The sequence below is a fragment of the Chrysemys picta genome, chromosome 7, assembly GCF_011386835.1.
Source record: "Chrysemys picta bellii isolate R12L10 chromosome 7, ASM1138683v2, whole genome shotgun sequence".
NCBI classification, from domain to species: Eukaryota; Metazoa; Chordata; order Testudines; family Emydidae; genus Chrysemys; species Chrysemys picta.
Genome location: NC_088797.1, coordinates 107,304,181 through 107,325,662, shown reverse-complemented (window position 1 = coordinate 107,325,662; position 21,482 = coordinate 107,304,181). Strand labels below are relative to the sequence as shown.

The 21,482-nt window shown below is 39.4% G+C and overlaps 1 protein-coding gene across 1 annotated transcript in view; it reads right to left on the bottom strand.

Annotated features, from left to right (window-relative positions):
• Positions 1-10,407: 10,407 nt before the first annotated feature.
• TEX36 (testis expressed 36) overlaps positions 10,408-21,482 on the bottom strand; it is a 28,478-nt gene continuing 17,403 nt past the window's right edge. The window contains exons 2-5 of the mRNA XM_065552258.1: positions 20,425-20,481; positions 16,785-16,916; positions 13,035-13,115; positions 10,408-10,795 (exon numbers count right to left, since the gene is read on the bottom strand). Of these exons, the coding sequence (XP_065408330.1) occupies positions 10,565-10,795; positions 13,035-13,115; positions 16,785-16,916; positions 20,425-20,481 (501 nt within the window). The 3' untranslated portion in view covers positions 10,408-10,564. The remainder of the gene's footprint in view (positions 10,796-13,034; positions 13,116-16,784; positions 16,917-20,424; positions 20,482-21,482) is intronic.

Below are 21,482 nucleotides of genomic sequence, written 5' to 3'. Positions count from 1 at the left end.
TAACACAAGTAATAAATACATAAGTAACATAAATCATTGCTTGTACCTGCATTATTTAACAGGATAATGTCTTTTGGATCCCAACCAGTGATGGAGAGGTGAAAAGGACTCTGTATCCTATTACAAAACCCTTGAACCATCCAGACCCGATTTTTGTCATGTGTCTTACACTGATGAGAGTTAATACTAACCTCAGTGACAATATTAGAGATGGAAAAATGGGGGCTATGGAGAAGCTGCATGCACAAAAACATGAGGGGGCCAAATTCCAGTGGAAACCCATAGGATTGCAATGAGAATATCAGAGGTCCTAACCTGTGTAGGAGGCAAGCAGCTCCATTCTTTACAAACCTGAGCTTTCAGGGGGTCATAGTAGTAGCCTGAACAGAGTGGATTTTAAAGCTAACATCTTCTGTTTGGCATTTTTCACATACCAAGTGCTCACTACCTGTTGAATTAGTGCTGTCAGTTTTCAGACTATTCATTAAAAGCCCATTCTTTCAATGGGAGTTGAGATTGCATGAAAGTCACCATCTTAGTTGACAGTTCAGGGATTGAACCAGCAACCTCCAGAACTAAAGGTATCAGCTGCTACAGCTTGAACTAAAAAGCCAACCCTCTTTAAGTGCGGCGGTAACAGGCTCATATCCTTTGTTGTTCAAGACAGAGGAGGACCTGTAACAGACTCATCTTTGAGTTATGGGTGCTTGGCACTTCGCAGGATCAGGCCCAAGTTTTTTGCCTTTTGAGCAACAAGGGTAGTTGTGCCATCTTTCCCTCCCTTTTCCTAGTCAGTATCACCTTTGCATTTAATAGCTAAATCATGCATTTGTATACAAAGGCCCATGTTTCAGGCATGGGGACAGGTTTCTCTCACACTCAGCATGACTGTTACTGTTGGGTGTTTGGTTGTGAAGTCAAATATCTTTATCTGATGGTTATATGAACTATTACAAAGCTCATTTTTAGTGTTTAGTTTGTTTGTCTCTTTGTCAGGAGCACCAAGATGGCTGGAAAGACACACAAGAATAAAAAGGGGCATGTCCTAAGAAACCGATAATATATCTCCTATAGCAGGGGTGGCCAACTTGTGACTCTGGAGCCACATGGGACTTTTTAGAGGTTAATATGCTGCTCCTTGCATAGGTGCTGACTCCGAGGCTGGAGCTACACATGCTAACTTTCCAATGTGCTATGGTGTGCTCACTTCTCAACCCCCTGCTTTGGCCCAGGTCCAGCCACCACTCCACCCCTTCCCACAAAGCCCCTGCCCCTTCCCCCGAGGCTGCCATGCCCTCACTCCTCCCCCCTCCACACCAGAGTCTCCTGCGCACTGCAAAACAACTGATCGCGGCAGGCAGGAGGCATGGGAAGGGAGAGGGAGGGGGAGGCGTTGATTGGCGGGGCTGCCGGTGGGCGGGAGGCGCTGGAGGCTGGTAGCGGATGGGGGGCCGCTGACGTATTACTGTGGCTCTTTGGCAATATTCTAGCTCCTTCTCAGGCTCAGGCTGGACACCCCTGTCCTATAGCACATTGTGTGTGCATGGTGTGCAGTCTAAGAATACATAGAACAGTACTACAATATATTGCAATAATCTTGAATGTGATATTTTTTGACTGTGTGTAATGGAAAACCACCTGATCATTTTAGAGTAATTAATCCATATCCCATCTGAACATTGCCCCTGCTTAGGTGATTTATGAATGTAAGTTCATTCATTAGGATGCATCAAGAACATAACTGTGTCTTGGCTGAGTATCGGCTTAATCACCTCACAATTTAACAGGCATTTGTGATTAGCACTGTGCCCTGCAACTGGTGATCAAATGACCGAATTTCACTGATCAACCAACTGCTGGTATTGGGATAGCCTTGATCCTCCAACTGATAGCATGCACACAGGTGCAGCAATCCCCTTTCCAGCTGCAGGATTTGGGCCTTTGTGATCTATTTGTTATTGGCCTTTCAGAATACATAACCTGTCTTAAAGTTAGTCAAGAAAAACAATCTATTAAGTGAAACATCTAACAAATATATTTTAACTAGTTATTTGATACATGATCTCATGTTTATATTGTTTGTGCACCAGTGCATGAAATATTAAAATTAAAAGGCTTAGGGACTGCTGAGAGGAAAAAGAACAAAACAACTTTAGACTCAGAAAATTTTCATCAATATGTAGTATATTTGCATACTGAAATCAGAAGGAGCCTGATTATGCATGTTACTGATTCTGGGTTTTTTTTTTTTTTTTTGATTCATGATAAAACTATGACAGATATGTAGAAAAGGAGCAAGGCTTGGCAGAGCTTAAAATATGAAAGGTTTATATTCTTAGAAATCTCAGTTATGCAAATATGGGGTTATTCACATGGATTTTACTAGACCATGGTTGTAACAAAGTCCTAGAAACATTCTGTTATATACTCAGGATAATTTGGGAGCATGTTTAATAAAAAATGATGCATAATAATGACTTTTTCTTCATTATGAATGATTTCCACTATATCACCTTGAACACAAGAACAAGCTTAAATTCCCACTGCATCTAATTTATTATTACAGCTGTAGATATTGTTTTGTGTCAGAGTGCATAAAATATTTCTAGAAACATATTGCAAAAAACCTACAGGGGAAAGATAGCAAAATATAGCTAGTTTTAGAAGTTATTGCATTTTTATTTTAGATCAGCATGTTAGCTCTGGAGTAAAGCTGTTTAGGAAAACATGATAGAAGTTTTCATTAGCAAAGGTTTTCACAAGTACATTTTATAAATTCTCTGTACTTTTGATGCAGAACAAATATGTTAAGATAAGATTGAGATGGGGGTAGAATATTGTGGAGGATACCAGTAGTCGTGACATAATTTTTTTCATATTGTAAGTACTAGCATATAGACCACCTACTAGTGAGCAAGTTTGGGACTGTTGAAATCAATGGAAGTTAGGAGCCTCAATACACTTGTGGATCTGGGCCTAAATCTTTATATTTTGGCAATGAGATCAGAGTCTAGACATTTTGAAATTTAAGAACAAGATGAAAATAAACTGGATAAATCAGGTGAAGAGACTGTTTCCACTGCTGACCTAATTCACAAATAGCTTTTAGCAGAATTTAGTAGTCCCAGACTGTATCATGATACAATGGCCTAGAATAATATCAGCCCCTCCACCAACCAGGGTGACCCTGATTCTGGTGACAAAGGAGGAAGTGGTGTCTCCTTGCCATATCTCAGCAGGATCTCTCTTTTGTGGTACTTTGAGGGTGGAGCCAGTGGCAGGGAAGGAGTAGAATGTCATTCTGCTGCATCACAACCCATGAATACCCACTTAGATAGCTGCTCAGGAGTTAAGGCTGCACTAACTCTGCATAGCTGGGGAGGGAATCAGCCAATATAGAGCTGTACTGTCAGGAAGGGAAAGGCAGAGCCAGCAGAACAGCAAGGACTCCAGTCCTTCATCAGGGCTGCCCAGAGGATTCAGGGGGCCTGGGGCAAAGCAATTTCGGGGTCCCCTTCCATAAAAAAAGTTGCAATACTATAGAATACTATATTCTCGTGGGGGCCCCTGTGGGGCCCGGGGCCTGGGGCAAATTGCCCCACTTGCCTCCCATTCTGGGAGGCCCTGTCCTTCACACAGATGCATCTGTATTTGAGAAACTGGGGTTTGCCTTCATTGTAGATCTTTCAAATCCTCATGGTTGGAAGGCAGTGTGGCTCTTACTGTCTTCACTACCCTAACACTCCCCTTCCACCTGAGGGACTTAATTACTTGAGATCTTGGCAAGAGTCACCGTATTCTTTTGATCCCCCCCCCTTTTTAAAAGAAAGTTTTATTCCCTTGTGGAGTTACCCAGCTAACAAAGGCCCTGGTTCTGTAATTGAATCTGTATGGACAGAGCATGTGGAGCCCAATTGACTTCAGTGAGGCTGTACATGGGAGTAAGGGTACCCCCACATGGACCCAGTTGCAGGATCAATGCTTAGGTTTTCATATTGGCATCCCTCTCTATAGTATGTGTGTCCCTCCTCCACATTTCTGTTTGAGAGGGGATCATATAGCTCATGAATATGCATAAATATTTTTTCTAAATAAAAAAGTACAAAACCAGAATTAAAGCAAAAAAGTCTCTCTAGTTTTCTTGCTTGTTTGTGAAAAGGAAAATGATGCTTAACAAGAATTCCAGGTAGTTAGTTAACCATTGACTTAAAATAGGGTATTTAGATACTTTAGAAAGTCTCTAATTTGTAATATAAAGACACACTGTAGCAGCTTTAGAAGGGTAATGTTTTATTGAAACCATATGGAAATCAAAAATGTAAGCTAACACTGAAATAGGAGTTATCCATCGCTTTCTCCAAAAATCAATACACGTATGTTCTAAAGGGGATCCTATTAGTTCTCATGGTTAGCACACATCCAAAACTTGAAGACAGAAACATAATTTAATGTTGAATTAAAACTAAATTAATAGGCAACTTCTTTTAAATAATTTTCTCTACTTTATAGGATTTTCTCATTCTGATTCAGTAAATAGATGGGGCCAGGTATAGAGTTTAATAAAGACAAAAGAGAAACAATAGCAAAATGAAAGAATTTGAACCCTGCAACAACATAAAAGCTCAATTTAAAAACACCTTAAAGTCTATAAATCTCTTAATCCGAGTCTGAATCAATTTACTATGACCTGATTCTGGTCTGATTTATACCACTATAAACCAGGACTAACTCCATTGACAACAGTGGAGTTACACAACATACAACTGGTGTGAGACTCAAATCAAGCTCTTTCCTTATTACTTAGAACTGTGGTATGCACAGCTATTTGTCCTCTTGTGGTATGTAACTATTACCAACTACAAAATATTTTTAAGATCACTCTATCAGAAATTTATATTATTTGTTAGAAATTTAGTTTCAAAGAACAGTAAGCTAAGTTTAGGTAGAAAATTAAAACCACATATTTAGACAGGCCCTATAAGAAGTGAACAAAGGATATCATGCTTTGTCTAATCTTACTTTTGTTATTAGCTTTAGACACTTTTGATAAACGGTTTTGCTCAGTAATACTACAGTCTTGTTAAAAATTAGTCTTTAAAAACCTGGTACTTAACCCCAACCATGAAATATTATGCAATATGTTGATCATGCTGCTTTTTAATTTCTCCTCCAGTGAAGAATCATTGTTAAAAAGAACCACTGTATCTCAGGAGAATCAGGAAATTAAACTTTATTGTCTTTTGACTTTCCCCATAAATGGATACAGCCATACACCATCTGACTACCATCTAAGGGGAAGCACAGCATGAAAGAAAGCACTGCCAAAGTGCCACTGGGGCATGGATTAATTATCCAATAAGATGAGAAGCTCTGTGTGTAGAGCCATTAATGCATTTTGAGGTATGAATGATGCCTTTTGAGGTATGAATGACCTGCAACTGTTACAGAACCGATCCTCCAACCATTTACTAGTGTTGGACATGGGGTTCCACCTCTGAGATACGAAAAATAAGGGCATCCGGGATGATCCTGTACCCATAAAACTGGATAGCTGACAGTGTATAATAAACATCCTTACAGATTTCACAGCACAGCTACCTCAAAAAGGGATGATCTTGCAAAAACCTGGACAGGTGGCAAGCCTAGCTGCACTGCTCACAATAGCAAGCCCTGTGCTCTATGGCAGTTATGGTTTGTCAGTCTGGGCCCATAACGCAGATCTTTATTTCTGATTTTTTAAAATAAAAAAAAATTAAACGGTATTTACTTTCACCTAAGGAAATAGCAAGTTTCCACTGGTAAAAACTGCCTCGCATTTTTAAAGAACATTAAAGGGGGTAATGAACATTTGTTTTCTTTTCTGAAAGCTATGATTGGGTATGTTTGCTGAGCACGTTTTCCTACACAGCTCTAATACTGATATGTACAAAGCCTAGACAAGGGGAGGGACACTTTTAGTTAGCGTTGAAGTCTAGGAGTCAGGAGTCCTGGATTCTATGCTCCTGGCCCTGCTGTTGACTTACTGAATGACCTTGGGTAAGTCACCCTTGGTCTTCAACTAACCCATCAGTAAAATTGGAATCCATTACTTATCTACTTCATAGGGATATTGTAAGTGTTAATTAAGTAATAACTCTAAAGTGCTTTATGGAACTTAGATGAGTATTTGCTATTTCTAGAAATCTCATAGCAGGAGAAAAGCATATTCTTAATATTTCTCTTTTTTTACAAGATATTATGTGCAATATGGAGCAGAAATAGCTGGCATTTTTTAGATGGATGCAGAAGACTTCTTCAGTTTAGTGATGTGCTGCCAAACTTTTAGTGAGGGGTTCCCCCAAAAGCTTTCCATCTCAGTTAGCAGTATGTCTCCCACAGGCAGAAGAGGAAGAGAAAGGGGCCTATATAGCAGGCTGTATTCAGCTTACCCAACCTATTTGCACTTCTCCCACAGAGAGATGGTCCAATGACAAGTTGATTTCACCCTATGGGCTTAAGTGAAACCTAGAGATTTGGGGCTCCTTTGCATTGGAATGGAATTCTCCCCCAAACCAAAAAAAAAATATTTTTTTGATATTTTCTTATTTGAAGTCTCACTGCTCAGCACACTCAAGAATTTTTAAATATAAACTAGAAATTTCACTTACAAATCTGTATTACTTAGCTATAAGAAATTTAGAAAACATTGATTGGAGGAAAGATAGAGTTGACAACCTCTGCTGACTTGTCATAAACATTACACAGCTGCCTGAATGAATCATAAGCTGGGTATTTTTTTATGGTTCATCCACACCCACAATTGCCATGCGTCCAAATTAAAGTCAGGCAGGATTACTTTCCTGATGAATAGATTTCCCTTTAATTAGATGTTCTAGAGATAAAGCATTGGATCATCTCAGTATTTTAATACTTTGTAGGGAAGGGAGGCATAAAACAACAAATCTGGGAGGAGATAGCTGTATGTGCTCCTTTCTTGTTACACAGTAGAATGGTTTTCCATTGTTTGCCAGCTAGTGCTTCCTGGGCAATGCAGCAGACAGGAAGTGTCTAAACAACAAGAGAAAATTCACAGGTAGCTCAGGTGTAAACACACAAATACTTTCTCTGAGGTTTCTACTTATTTTAGGAATTCTGAGTTGACCAAACTAATACTAACTTGGTCCAAGGCCTGAGCTACACACAGATCTTGCACTGGTATAACTTTATCAGTTAGGGATGGGAGAGAGAGAGAGATTTTAAACTGATAAAGTTATACCAGTACAAACCCTACTGTGGACACAGTTATACCTGTGTAGAAGTGTCTTGTACTGGGAACAAGCTATATTAATATTAACCACATTTATAACTGCACCCAGGCTACATTCATCCAGGATGCAGGAGACCTCAGTTCAATTCCTCCCACAGCCTGATGAGAAGGGATTTGAACAGTGAGTTCCCTATTTCAGAGGAGGGTGCCATAGTCACTGGTCTGTGGAATATTATCATGTGGGTCTTCTCATACTCTTGTTGAAGCAGTTTCACTTTAATTAAGTTAATGACTGGGCCAGAGAAAGTGAGTCGTTCTATAGTCTAGTGGTTAGGGCACTCACCTTCTCCACATCTGGCAGAAAGGGGAAATGAACTGGCATCTACTACATCCCAAATGAGTACCCTAAACACTGGGCTAAAGGCTATGAGGTTTTCCACCCCTGCCCAGCCATTAAGTGTGGAGTTAGGTATCCTCTGAGCTCACCTATCGCATCAGGCAACACAGGCAGAAGAGCACCTATCTTCCCCAGTGTGTGGAACATGCTGCAGCTTATGGGGGGAGATAGGCATCTCAATGCCTAAAGATAGCAGTGTACAGAGGCAGAAACAGGTGGTAAGGGAACTTTTACAATAAAAATTTAGGTGGCAAGTGAGTTTAGGCACTTACAGGATAGGGCAGGCAGGGGATTGTGGATTGCAGTACCACTAACATTGGTTATTGGATGCCTAAATCCCTTTGTAGATCTGGTCTCAGAAGACCAAACACTCCAATAGATTGGGCTTCTCATCAGTTATTTAAAAATTACATACAGTTACATATATTGTCTCATCTATAAACATATAAACATGTTCTTTAGAGTATAAGGGGGATTTGGGAAATCACCTGTTTTACTCAGCCCAACTATGATAATTTAAATTCTAGTTTGGATAGAGAACATATTTACTCCACTTTTTCCTCTGGCATCTATTACAATCCTGTTTGAGAATTTACTGACAAAATAATCCACAACTACTTTTTTTTTAAACAGTTTAAGTCAAAATTTAAACAAAGCAAAAATAAGTCAGAGAAACAAATTTGGAATCTTTTGATTGTTGGGGAAAAGCATAACAAACTAGAGACTCATTTCACTATATTCATTTGTAATAGTAAACCACAGATACACATTCTTTGTGCATTTGTAATGTTTTTCTTCCTTCTGGTGAAGGACCGAGATTACCCTCTTGGGTATACTGAACAGTGTGGGGTACTTCACATACCATATAATTGGCATACACATTGGTTTTGAATCAGTTTGGGGGTGAAATTTGTTGGCTAAAGCTTTGGAAAATCTGATTTTAGAGCTGTCAGACTGGTTCTATTCACTCTGAAACAAACAAAATAAATTATTCTTTTTTAATAACCTTGGCCTTTTATCTGTTTTTCCTATGGTTTAATGATGTTTTGTATTTCAAAATGTTGTGCAGTACCTCAGTAGGGGGGCACTTTATAAATAAAATCACTATTTATTTATTTATTTATTTATTTATTTATTTATTTATTTCCACATGTGCTAAGGAAATGACTACATGCTTCTGGAAATCTTCCAATATAATATATTTTGATGTGATGTGAGGAGATTTTCCATTGCATGTTGGTATCCATAGATTAAAAATATGTCAAAAATAACTCTTGCATCTTTCCAACTCAGTGAATTCAAAGTGGAAATAAATGTATTTAGTAGTCAAGTCAACCTTTCCTATAAGTTTGTGCTTTAGTTGCCTGTTCTTCACGATTTTGCATGGCGATGTGTTTGTTTACAGATTGTTCAAAGATGTGTACATTTTGGTTTTGGAACAATGATAAAATATGAGTTAAAATGCTCTGCAGAAGGAAAACACGTTGTTTTTTGAACTAATCTTACAATTCTTCCACATGTTGCAATCCATTGGAGTTTCTTGTGCAGGAGGCTTGTAGGATCAACTTTTAGTTTATTTTGCTTGTGGTGGTGTTTAAGCATAAGAACATGAGTTCTTTCCAGACCCCATCTAATCTAAGCTCAATGAAAGCCATCACACAGCTTAGCATTCTAAACCTTTTCCTAAATTGTTTCCTCCTGGTCCTTCACTATCAATGTTATATATAATCACATACACACACTGTGACATCCCTTTCTGTCCATCTCCTTCTTTGTTACGCCTACATTTCTTTTACACCATAACATAGAATTCAGTTGCATTATTACGTAGTTTCTCTCATGAGCCATATCCACCATGATTAAAATTCGGGCAGAGGTGTGTGTGTTGGGGTGAAAGTAAAGAGAGGAATCCCCCCTTCACACCCATGACACAGCACAGCAAAGTTCATCCCCATGTCTGAAACTACAGTGTATGATCCTGACATGGTTCCTGGGGGGGGGGGGGGAGGGTTCGCAAGGATCCAGCTTCACTATACCCACCTGCCCAGCCCCCATCAACTTCTGCACATTGTCCCCCCATGCTACTGGTTCCACTGCTGGAGGAGCTTCTGCAGCAGCAGAGAGAGGGACCATGATTTGTACCTAAAGGCATAAATCAATTTCAAATTATACTGTACAAGTATAATCACTGTGGCCCAGATCCACAAATGGACTTAGGCACCTAACTCCAATTTACGCACCTAAGTCCAAAATTTAGGCACCAGAGAGCCGCAAAACTCCTGCTTGGCTGCTGCCTAACCCAGTAGGTGCCTAAAATCCCTCAGTGCCTAAATTTTTTCTGTCAAAGTTCCCTTGGTGCCTACGTTTCTGCCACTGGGCATGCACACAATGCCTTACACTCTAGTCATCCAGGTGAATATCTCATGCCTAAGCCCCAGAGGATCCTCAAACCAGGTGAAGATAGGCTTCCCTCCACCTATCTCGACCAATCTGGTAGGTGAGCTCAGAGCAACACATAAGTCCCCTTGTGGATCTGGGCCTGCCTCTCTTCTTCCAATATTGCTATTTTTAAAAATATAACTATACAAAGACAACTATATTTTACCTCCCAATGTTGTTGTGATTCATTACAACTTACTTTATTGTAACTTATGTTTTCATAGTAATTTTAGTTTTCAGTAAAGCTAAAGAATGCAAACAGCAAGATAATTGCTAATTTCAATGAACCTGCCAACTGTAAATATTTTCAACATGTACTTCAGTATCCATTTTACACAGCTTTATTTATTTATTTATTCCATCATGTGTTTGATGAGTAAGAGTGGTTCAGACCCAAAGAAAGGATATTGATAAATAAGGAGTAAATAATACTAAATAATTAATACTAAATAAGGAGTCCTGCAATTAACATGGTGGTTTGACTACATGTGTTTTTCATTCTCAGGAATAGATTTATAAATGTAGCACCTTTCTAAGTGCTGTTTTGGATATCGTCTACAAAAAGGACGCTTGGTATCTTGATCACCTATGAATGATGTTTGATAAATGGTAAAACCATCATGACTGTTAGGAATGTACTCATGTGCCCACAGACAGAAGTTTTGTGAATTCTGTTGCCTTCTTTCTGGTTCAACCTTCTTTCGTCCTAGGCTCTAGGAAAAAGATTAAAGGAAAAACTGATAAAAATGTACATTTCAGGATCACAGTTTCACTGTTAAAGTTTGGAATGTTAGGGAAGAAATCCACTACTTTGTCATGGAACAGTTAAAAATTAAAGAAGCATTTACCAAAGTTATTATAAGAACCACTGCTGATCTGCTTCAAGCAGTTAGGTTATAAATATTATTCTCTGACCTACCAATATATACCTTTCTGGTAGCACGATTAACTATGCTGGTGCACAGACAAAGGAAAACCAGAAATAGACATCTTGACTTTTGATCTATTATTATGAATAAAATAATAATTCTTTTACTTGCTATAGCACTTTATATATTCAAAGTGCAGTACTAAATAACTGAATCTTCATAACAGCCCAGTGAGGTACATAAATAACATTATTTATGGCTTACAGATAAACAAACAAAGTGTAAAACCAAGTTTTTCAAAAGTGTCCCTTACTTTTGTGTGCCAAACTTGAGACCCAGAGAGTCTGATTTTTCTTATGTGATGTACCCACAGCTCCCACTGAACTCCCACTGGAGTTCCACGTGATCAGCATCTCTGAAAATGATCAGGCATTGAGTATAGCACACTGGGCAAAAAAATGGAAGGTTTTCAACATTAATGAATGCTTTTGGGAATCTGGGCCTAAGAGTTGCCCAAGTTCACAAATTTCAGGGTAGCAGCCGTGTTAGTCTGTATCCTCAAAAAGAACAGGAGTACTTGTGGCACCTTAGAGACTAACAAATTCACAAAGGGATTCAGTAGCACAGCAGGAATCAGAACATGGGAGTTCCTGACTCCCTGCTCTGCACACTATCTAGTAGCTCATGCTGTCTCTTTTGTTGCCACAGAAACGTATCAACATTCCAAAAAGGAAAAAAAATCAAAATTGAAATTATTACGCATGCAAACGTAAAAGGCAAAAGAGGAAATTTTAAAAATTTGCTCAGAATGGTGGCTCCCTTAAGACAGTGCTTCTCAACCAAGTGTACGCAGAGGTCTTCCAGGGGGTACATCACCTCATATAGATATTTGCTTAGTTTTACAGCAGGCTACATAAAAAGCACTAGCAAAGTCAATACAAACTAAAATTTCATAGAGACAAAACGAGAAAGTAAGCCATTTTTCAGTAATCGTGTGCTGTGACACTTTATAGTGTTATGTCTGATTTTGTAAACAAGTAGCTTTTTAAGTGAGATGAAACTTGGGGTATGCAAGACAAATCAGATCCCTGAAAGGTTGAGAACCACTGCCTTAAGATACCTTTAAACACATATCCTATAAACTCCTCTAGGCTACTAAACTTCCAGGCAGAGCAGCTACATAGGGAGGCCTCTATAACTCATGCTCACCACAGAGATAAGCTCCATGCTAGCTCCAAATAAGCTGGGAGAGACGGGGTTGTACCAGAGGGGCACATGATCTATGCTTGTGCAGATCCAGAGTCTGGGATAGCAGGACAGCCTTTATTTTAGCCCCACAGACTGTAACAGGGTATGCTACTATCAAAGCAGAGTATATTAAAACACAATATGGAACTTTTAGTGCATGGTAGCAGGGTCCACATGGACAGTTAGTGCATAGCAGGCTAGTGCACTGTAGATTTACACGCTAGTTGGCCATGCACTAACTGTTTGTATAGACATGTCCAGAGAGGTTGTGCTGCAGTCCTGAAGCTTGCTCACAGGTTGTTTCTTACCATCCCTACTTTATTGCCTACAAAAAGACCATTTATTCTAACTTTTTGAGAAGAGATGAATTTCACCAACACAGCTGTGTGAGAGAGAATACTTCCAAAACTCTGCTTCCAAAACAGAATGCCAGATCTGCATTTGCACACCAAGCAATCAGTGTGTCCAGATAAAAACACTTTTGCAAGTGGCTAACCCATAAACCTGTAGGCTAAGAGAAAGTGACATGATTTGGGCTGCTATGCTCCACAAGAAGTCAATTATGTATGTATCACTCTTGCCAGATCCTACATACTATTCTAGGTATCTGTAAATGCTATATTATACTGTTATGAGGATTGAGAAGACATACCCACATGTAATTACGCATAAAAAGTTATGTCCCAACAATCTGTGCATGTTATCAGTGCTGTTTAGTGTGCATTTTCTCTCATCACCTTTTTGAGCATCCATGAATTTTGCAAGAAAATTGTCTTTAATCTCTGGCAGGTTGAGAGATATGAACTTGCTGATTTTCTCAGTGCTGGATACTCACAAAATCAAAGTACTCTCCCACATTCTGTAAACAATGCCTGTTGTCATGGGTTGAAAATGGAAAGTGATTTTTTACTGCTTTCTGAAAAAGAGATCAAGAAAAGATAAGTTATAATATACCTTATGCCATCCATCTGTGCTATAATCTTAGTTTGTACTTTCTGACACATGCAAAAATTATGTTTTTCTTAACAGAGGCATTATCTGTTAAATCTTCTTGTACATGCGTTTATTCCTGCAAAATTTGCTCTCTGTATTTTTCTCCAAAATCATCAGAATTTAATATTCACAAGACTTATTGAACATGCACAGGATTAAATGCAAACTTCCAAATCAGAGAAATCATATTCTCCATAGAAGCACCAAGATATTACAGAAATGTCAAGACTTTTTTGTATGGCTCATTAGTGAGCCCTCAACAAATGAAAGTTGAACTACAAAAGGGAACTCAAAACTGAATTAATCTGAAATTTAAGTGTTGAATACCATACAGTAACCAGGCTCGGGGAGCCCATTAAGCACAGAACTAGTTTTTAAACTCACCTTTTATGCATACTTTTTATCCATTTTGTAAAATTAAAGCACTATTTTAAAAAAAGCATCTGAAAATGCATAAACCGAGTTGTAGGAAAGTAATAAATGTAATATTTACAAATTAATTGTGCATTATATAAAGTTTCAGTCCTATGTGTATAAAATGGTTAAAATATGAAATTCCGAAAAGTATTATGGACTACTAGACTTGTCTTTTTTGCTTCTCCAAGCACGGTCTTTCGGTTTGTGTTGGTAACGGTTCATTTTTACAACTTCTCTAATGATTTTTACACTTAATATGGAGGCAGGAATATTCCATTTTACAACTGTAAATCTTCATCTCAAGGGGGCATATCTAGTTTTACTGTGCTATAATACAAAAGCTATTTGAAATGAATTGTGGTTTGTAACAGAAAATATAAATCAATTATAAAGAAAAATATAATTATGGTCCTGATCCTGAAAGGACAGGCAGATGCCAGGGTCTGCCTGCATGGAATCAACTGCAGGATCAGGGTTTAGGTTATAACTGAAGATCTCCATTTGGTACACTTTATAGATCTTGGTTTGGTCTTGTGCTGTGTGCCTCATGACCATATAATCTCTCATACAAACTCAACTAGTCTGTAGCCACACATGTTTTGCTTAATTATAGATCTGTAGTACTTTTCAAGGGTCCAATTCTATAGCTACTCCATGCATAGAACTCATAGTGAAGTCAGTGGGATTTTCATAAGCAGATCAGCTACACCATGAATATGCCTCTAAGCCCCAATTTTGCAAATAGTTATGCACCAGAGTTATGTTATTCATGTGAGTATTCCCACTGAGTTCAGTGGGACTACTCATGTGTACTTGCTTACAGGATCAGGGCCCTAGGTAATTAATCCTGCATGGATAAAATGCACAGAGCTACCACTGAAACACATGAATGTGGTTAAGATCCAGTCACTTACATCTTTACAAAGGAATAGTGAGTTTATTTATAGTTTTTATGTGCTGCAGGAAAATTGAAAAACAAAAGCTACATATATATTGAATAATATCTCTGGGAATTATTTAACAAATTAAGTACAGCAAAAAAGCTATAGTAAAAATGGTTTTAAGATTACAGCAAAGTAGAACAATGAATAATATAATCTAAGAAAGAACTATATTCCTGCCTCTGAGAAAAGTAATTAACCTCGCAGCCAGGAAGTTCCTTCACACAGAGAGATTAGAGACAGTCAGCTCTGGCACACAGTGACCTTCCAGCTCCTTTCAAACTGAAACAGTTTTCATCAGCAGTTTTTTTTTAAAAGTCAAAGCAACACAAACTTTCTCAAACTGTGTTTTTATGACATCACATTCCAGTCTCTTTAATATATCTTCCTTCTCTTTCTGCTGATATCATTCTAATCCATCATAAATAGATGAAAGGACCTTCATTAATTCTTCCGGACAGTGAAAACAGCTACCCAAAAAATGGATGTCACAACATAAGAAAGGTCATATGAGTATGGACCAATGGCCTGTCCAGCCCGGTATTCTTTCTCCAGCAGTAGCCAATGCCAGATGCTCCAGAGAAAGGTATAAAATCCCATGATGCACTGTAACCTTCTATTCCTCTCTTCACTATTCCAAAACTCCCCTGCTAACTACTGTCTTTTAGTTAAATTCTGCTCTTAGTACACTGAGGTCAGTGAAGTTACTCTGGTTTTAAACCAGTATAAATGAAGTAGAATTTGGCCTCTGGTCTCATGTGATTGTAATAGCGCTATGAAGATGTCACCTTCTCAGGGAGGACAAGAGAAATCATCAAGAAAACTGCAGAGTTGTTCAGTAGAGGGGTAAAAAGAAGAACAGGAGTACTTGTGGCACCTTAGAGACTAACAAATTTATTAGAGCATAAGCTTTCGTGGACTACAGCCCGGAATTTCACCCTACAGCAGCCAGAGACAAACTGATGACAAACTGCAACAAAGAATGTAGTTTGTTGTCTCTCCCAGATTAAATGTGCCAACTTCCAAGAAAGCATACTAGATAAATCCAAACAGTGGTGGTGTTCAATGAAACCAAGACATTCAACTCTTTGGGAAAGTGGGTTAAGTTCCCTACTTTCTATGGGAGAGGGATCTGAGTATAAGACAGCCTGACTTCCAGAACTGGAGCCCAGTGTGCTATGTATGCTGCAGATTCTGATAACTTTACACATTAGTCTAGTTGAGGAGCAATGTTATCCAAAACTGGCACTATGTGAGCTAGTTATGGCTTTCTTTTGTTTTACTATGACATCATGTTAAAATGATAGCATTCACCATATATTAATAGCAATCTATAAATAATTAATATTAACACAACTACCATTAATTCTGCCTTTATGGACTCAGAAATCAAGAAATTCTAAAAATTAAGATTGTTGCCACAAAGTAAATGTGGCCCCAAAGCACATTCTATATATTTTAGGTATGTGTTAAGAGTTGTCCTTACAAAAAGCAGAAACGGAAAATACTCAAAATGAGCAATGTAGCACAATTAATGTTGTGGGTACAACTTTAACTTTGGAATCTGCTGCATTTGGAGTGCACAACATTGCAACCCTTGTGTTTCAGAACACTATTTTTTTGCATGCAGTTTCCAGGGGTCTTTTAAAAGAAGGGAAAAAAGCAAGGGTCTGCATGCATGGATCCAATTGTAGGATCAGTGTGCATGCATGAAACTGTCGCCTTTAAATGTTCATAACTTTAAAAACACTGTACTGATTATTTTGAAACTTAGTTTGATTTCTAACTCTCAGTAAAGTCTTTAAAAAAAAGAATTCAAGTTTGAAATTTCTGGCTTTAACTGTTTCAGTTATCAAAACAAACTTCCTCAAGGGAACACATATTTCCCACACAATTCAAAATTGCTTACCAAATTTCAAGCAAACCTTCATACATACATATTTTATCCACATTTGTTGGACTGAGACCAATTATAGTATATTTCAGCACATAAAGAATTTGTTTTAGAAAGTTATCAGCACTAATAAAAAATAGTAATAACTGAGCAACAGTATATCTTGGGATAAATTTTTCCTTACCACAGATGACCACCAACTTATTCTCTTAAGCGTGAAAACTGGAAGCCATTACACTTGTTATGTTAGTTCTTATTCAGATAATTTAGTAAGCATTTACTCAATAACATCCCGCAGCAAGGAGTTCCATAAGTCAATTATATGTCCACAATAACTAACCTGCTCCCGAATTTTGTATACTAGTGGCAATCTCTTCTCAATATATTGAACCTCTTCTGGATTTTGTACCTGTTTTAGCATACAGTCTGTGATTGATTCAGGTTGACTATGGAATATTCCAAGGTGCGGGAACTAGAAAATATAAATGTTTTGATCCAGAAAACAAACACATCAGAGAAGCAGTTATTTTTATTATTTATATTTTCATTTATTTTTATTATTTGTATTAAGTAGCACTTGGGGCCCCAGTCGGAATTGGGATCCCACTGTGCTACCACCATAAAAAACACAGAAGAGAGCACAATCCCTGCCTTGAGGAGCTTCTGATGTAGAAAGACAAAATAGATGAAGGAAGGAGAAAGGGATGTAACATACAAAGAGCATATTTAGAATGATGGGTTGCAACATCCTGTTAGTTCTGCAGGGGGTTTTCTGAAAGTCCATAATTTAGTGGTAGTTAATGTTGCAGGAGCATCCTTTACACAGTCACAGCTGCAAGGTTGTTATCTTTACTATTGCTGCTGCTCTTGCTGCTATATGGAAAGATACTGGACTTGATGGCACTAAGCAGGAGATGCTCAGCACATTATAGGTTCAGGATCTTAGAACCTGCACGAAGAAGCAAAGCACTCATGAAATATGTGTGTACATACATTCACAATGCTGAGGAGCCTAGACCTCAGCAACAGTGAGATCAAGCTGCTGCTGCTGCTCTTGTGTAACCTATAATTGAGACAAGTATAAGGTAGACTTCTCCTGGAGGAGAAATAGCAAATTACCTATAAGTAAAAAGAAAGAAGAGGATTCAAGACAGCTTAGAAACATGGAAAAAATCTGTTGAAAATGTGCACTGAACGTAGAGATTTTTTGTGAAAGTCTAAGGAAGTTGCAAGGGAAAAATGGATCTAGGTTTGTAAAGTGATTTTTAGTATGTCTTTACAGATTGATTTCTAAACCCATATGGAACACCACACCATAGGGTGATGAGATTGTGACGTTAAAAGTTATTCAATCAATTCCAATAACTGTAAAGTTGATCTCACTTCTTTCTGTGTTGCTGTCCTATTCATGAAAATGTTGCAAAAAGTTTCCAGTGGGAAAGGGAAAGCACTTTTAAAAAATGTTTCATGTGGATTTAACATCACAGCTCTAGCATGTAATTTGATAATACCCTTGTTGCCACAAACTAATTACAAATAGAAAATAATAATAATAAGCATTTCACTTGGGGCAACTTTTTGAAAATGTAAATTAATTAATCCACACAATAATGCTGTGATGTAAGGAAATAATCATGATTATCCCCATTCAGAGAAGTGGAAAAAGAGAGAGATTAAAGGTGATCTATATAGAAAAAACTGTGGTTGTGTTTCTTTCCATTTCTTTATCACCTATAAAAAAGATCTGAGCACATCAGAAATATCAGTAATGTCAAGATTTCTCAGACTCTTCCTTTGTTGGTTGAAAAATTTGTTTGATTCAGAAATGAATATTGCTAGCTGTCTTGGTCCTTAGTAGAAGGGGTAGAGGAATTGAATTTTAGTCAAACTATCTCAAGTAACTAGGTTTCATTTTCTTGGTATTGGTAATGTCAATATCCCAGACCACAGAGTAGGTTTGCTTGAAAATTTTCCAACAAAACTGTTTTTTAAATGGAAAATAGGGTTTTTGATCAAATAAAACATTTTGCACGAAGTGTTTCCTTTCCACGGAAGATTTTGTTTTATCATTAAAATATTTTGGCCAAAACCTTTTGATTAGTGAGTTTTCTGCTGAAAACTGGAAAATTTCAGAGGATATGTCAATGAAAACGAAAGGCTTGTTTTTGTTTGTTTCAATCAAAAATTTTCACGGGGGGGAGGGGACGTAGTCAGACCAGTTTTATCAGAACCCTGCCAGGGTCGACAAGGCCTGGATGGATTTCTATAAAAATCAAAGAGAAAGAAGCCTCGCAGGCCTTCTTCCCCTGTCCCAGGGAGAAAGCAGGCTCACGGCCACGCTTCCTCTTTGCGGGGCCCGGTTAAGAAACGTGCCCACGGCCACCCAGCTGATCAGGGGCAGAGAAGCCAGTGAGCCGGCCAGATTCTGGCCCGCGCTCCAGCACTAGGGCTGACCGGGGCCAAACCCTCCCGCCCGCTGATGGGGCGCTTTGCCAGCCCCAGGGCTGCTGCGAGCCTGGAGCAACCGGGGCAGTTGCTATCCCGCTTCCCAGCGATAAGCTGCCCCTGCCGGGACCAGCGCGTGCCGCTGCTTGTGCCATGGCACCAGGCGGGGGTGGGTGCACTGGGCTGGGCTCTGCCCCCGCTCCCCACGGGCGGTTATTCCTGCCCGGAGCGAAGGGGGCTGGCTCGGGTCCTGCTTGGCCGGGGACTGAAGCCGGGTCGCCCCCGCCCCCCGCGCCGGTCTCTCACCCAAGCGCCGTCCCGCTCGGTGCTGGGGTTGGCCAACCTGCCTTTGGGCATCGCTGGGCCCGGGCCGCCACCTGCTGCCGCGCTGCGGGGCCCGCCTGCGGCCTCAGCTGCCGGACAGTGGTTGCCATAGTCACCGGCCCGCCCCGCGACCCCTGAAACTCAGGGTCCCGCCGTTACTCCGCCAGCGGAACGCCCCCTGCCCACTGGAGACCCCCCATTTCAGGGCTGGGGAGGCCTTGCTATGGGGGAAGGAAAACTCCCTGGATTAGGGGGACCCCATTCCTTTAAAGGGGTGGAGGAGATCCCCAGTGGCTGAGAGAGGCTCCCATTTAAGGGGACTGGGGAGGCCCTGCATCAGGGGATGGGGGAGACTCTCACTTATGGATCATAAGTGAGAGTCTCCCCCATCCCCCATAACCATAAGTTATGGTTGGGGAGACCTCAGTGAGGCAGTGAAGATCCTTGTGGATGCAGGAGACTCCTCCCTCATGCTGGCACAGGGAGAGAGACCCCTTTTATGGTTGGTGAGACCTTGGTATTCATCAAATGTAGGGCCCCTTATTCTGAGAGAGGGAGAGTACCTGTGGGGGTGAAGACTCCATCATCTGAGGGGTGGGAGAGACCCCCCTTATTGTGTGGATGCCTTCCCCAAAGTGAAGGATTAGAGAGAATGGGGGACTTACACCTATACAAGGAGATTCCTCTGCTTCACCTATGGATACATTTGTTCTAAATTCATCTCCTTAGGGAAAGGAAAGTAGCTATACCTTATTTAAAGGAAGCTATTTTTAAAATACAGGAATCAGCTAAGAAAACATCAGTGGGATCATTTTCCTTTGCCTTATATGCATTTTGTGATATGAGTCCATGCAACACTTTAAGGGTTTCAGGCTGTACACCAAGAAGCTTTGTGTAAAATCAACCAAGTTATATTATGAATCTCCTGCATGTTCATTTACTTAAATCAAGCTGTCATGTGGTTCTGATATTTCAATGAGGTCCCAGTCAACACGCAAGTGAAGACAAAACCATTCTTTCTTGCGTTCCAACGCAGCTGGACAAAAATGAGATAAAGAAATAAAATCTTGGACAGTCTCTTAAAAAAGGCAATAGAGACTCTGAAACATGTTTAATTTGTTTAGAACCAATAAAGTATTTTAAAACAAGCATTTCAATAACATTTTATAATCTGGATGATAATATCTGTAGAAAAAAGAAAGAATTCTAACCATAAAAACAAGGACCCTTGAAAGCAGTATGGCTGTCACAATGTTAGGATACCATTTCTGAAACAGAAAAAAACACAAAAATTCCAATCAAATATTATTTGATTTAGAAAAAATATAGTTACAACAGTGATTGATGTTAAAAAGTCAACATCTAGCTTTTTTGTAATTAAAAATTATTGTGGAAGCAGAACGTTAGCAGTAGAAATAAACCCTCTCTCCCTGCCTTTTTTTCCCCCTATGAGAGTTTGTGCACTCAGCTGTGGCTACTTCCACACTTAAACTTTGTTATACTAACTGTTGCCATAGGATAGTGCTGTGTATAAAACAGGTGCTGTTTTCTCACCAATGTATTGTCAGTGAGATATATTTCTGTGTACTTATACTGAATTGTTTTAGACTCAGGCTAGGTCTATACTACCCGCCTGAATCGGCGGGTAGAAATCGACCTCTCGGGGATCGATTTATCGCGTACCGTCGGGACGCGACAATCGATCCCCGAATTGACGCTCTTACTCCACCAGCGGAAGTGGGAGTAAGCGCCGTCGACAGAAAGCCGCAGAAGTCGATTTTGCCGCCGTCCTCACAGCGGGGTAAGTTGGCTGCGATACGTCGAATTCAGCTACGCTATTCACGTAGCTGAATTTGCGTATCTTAAATCGACTCCCCCCTGTAGTGTAGATGTACCCTTACACACATCAGTGTTCATTTTAAAAAATCTCAGTTTCTTAGATGTGCAAGAAAATGCAAAGCCAGTTTATACTGCAGATGAATAAGCAAGGCTATTTGCCACCAAAAAAAAAAAAAGCAAGAGGTTAAGGAAGTGTAAAAGATGACCTACCGATTTCAATATTAACAGATGTGAAGAAAAATATTACATACTACAGCCCCAATTCTGCAAGAATTTATGCACATGCTTAACTTAATGCACTGTGAGTAGGCTCATAAAGTTCAGTGGGACAACTCCAGTATCACCAAATCCAAGTGTTCAAAAATCACGAGTAAGGCCCCAAAAAATCATGGTATTGACTTAAAAAAAAAATCACCAGATTTAAAAAAAT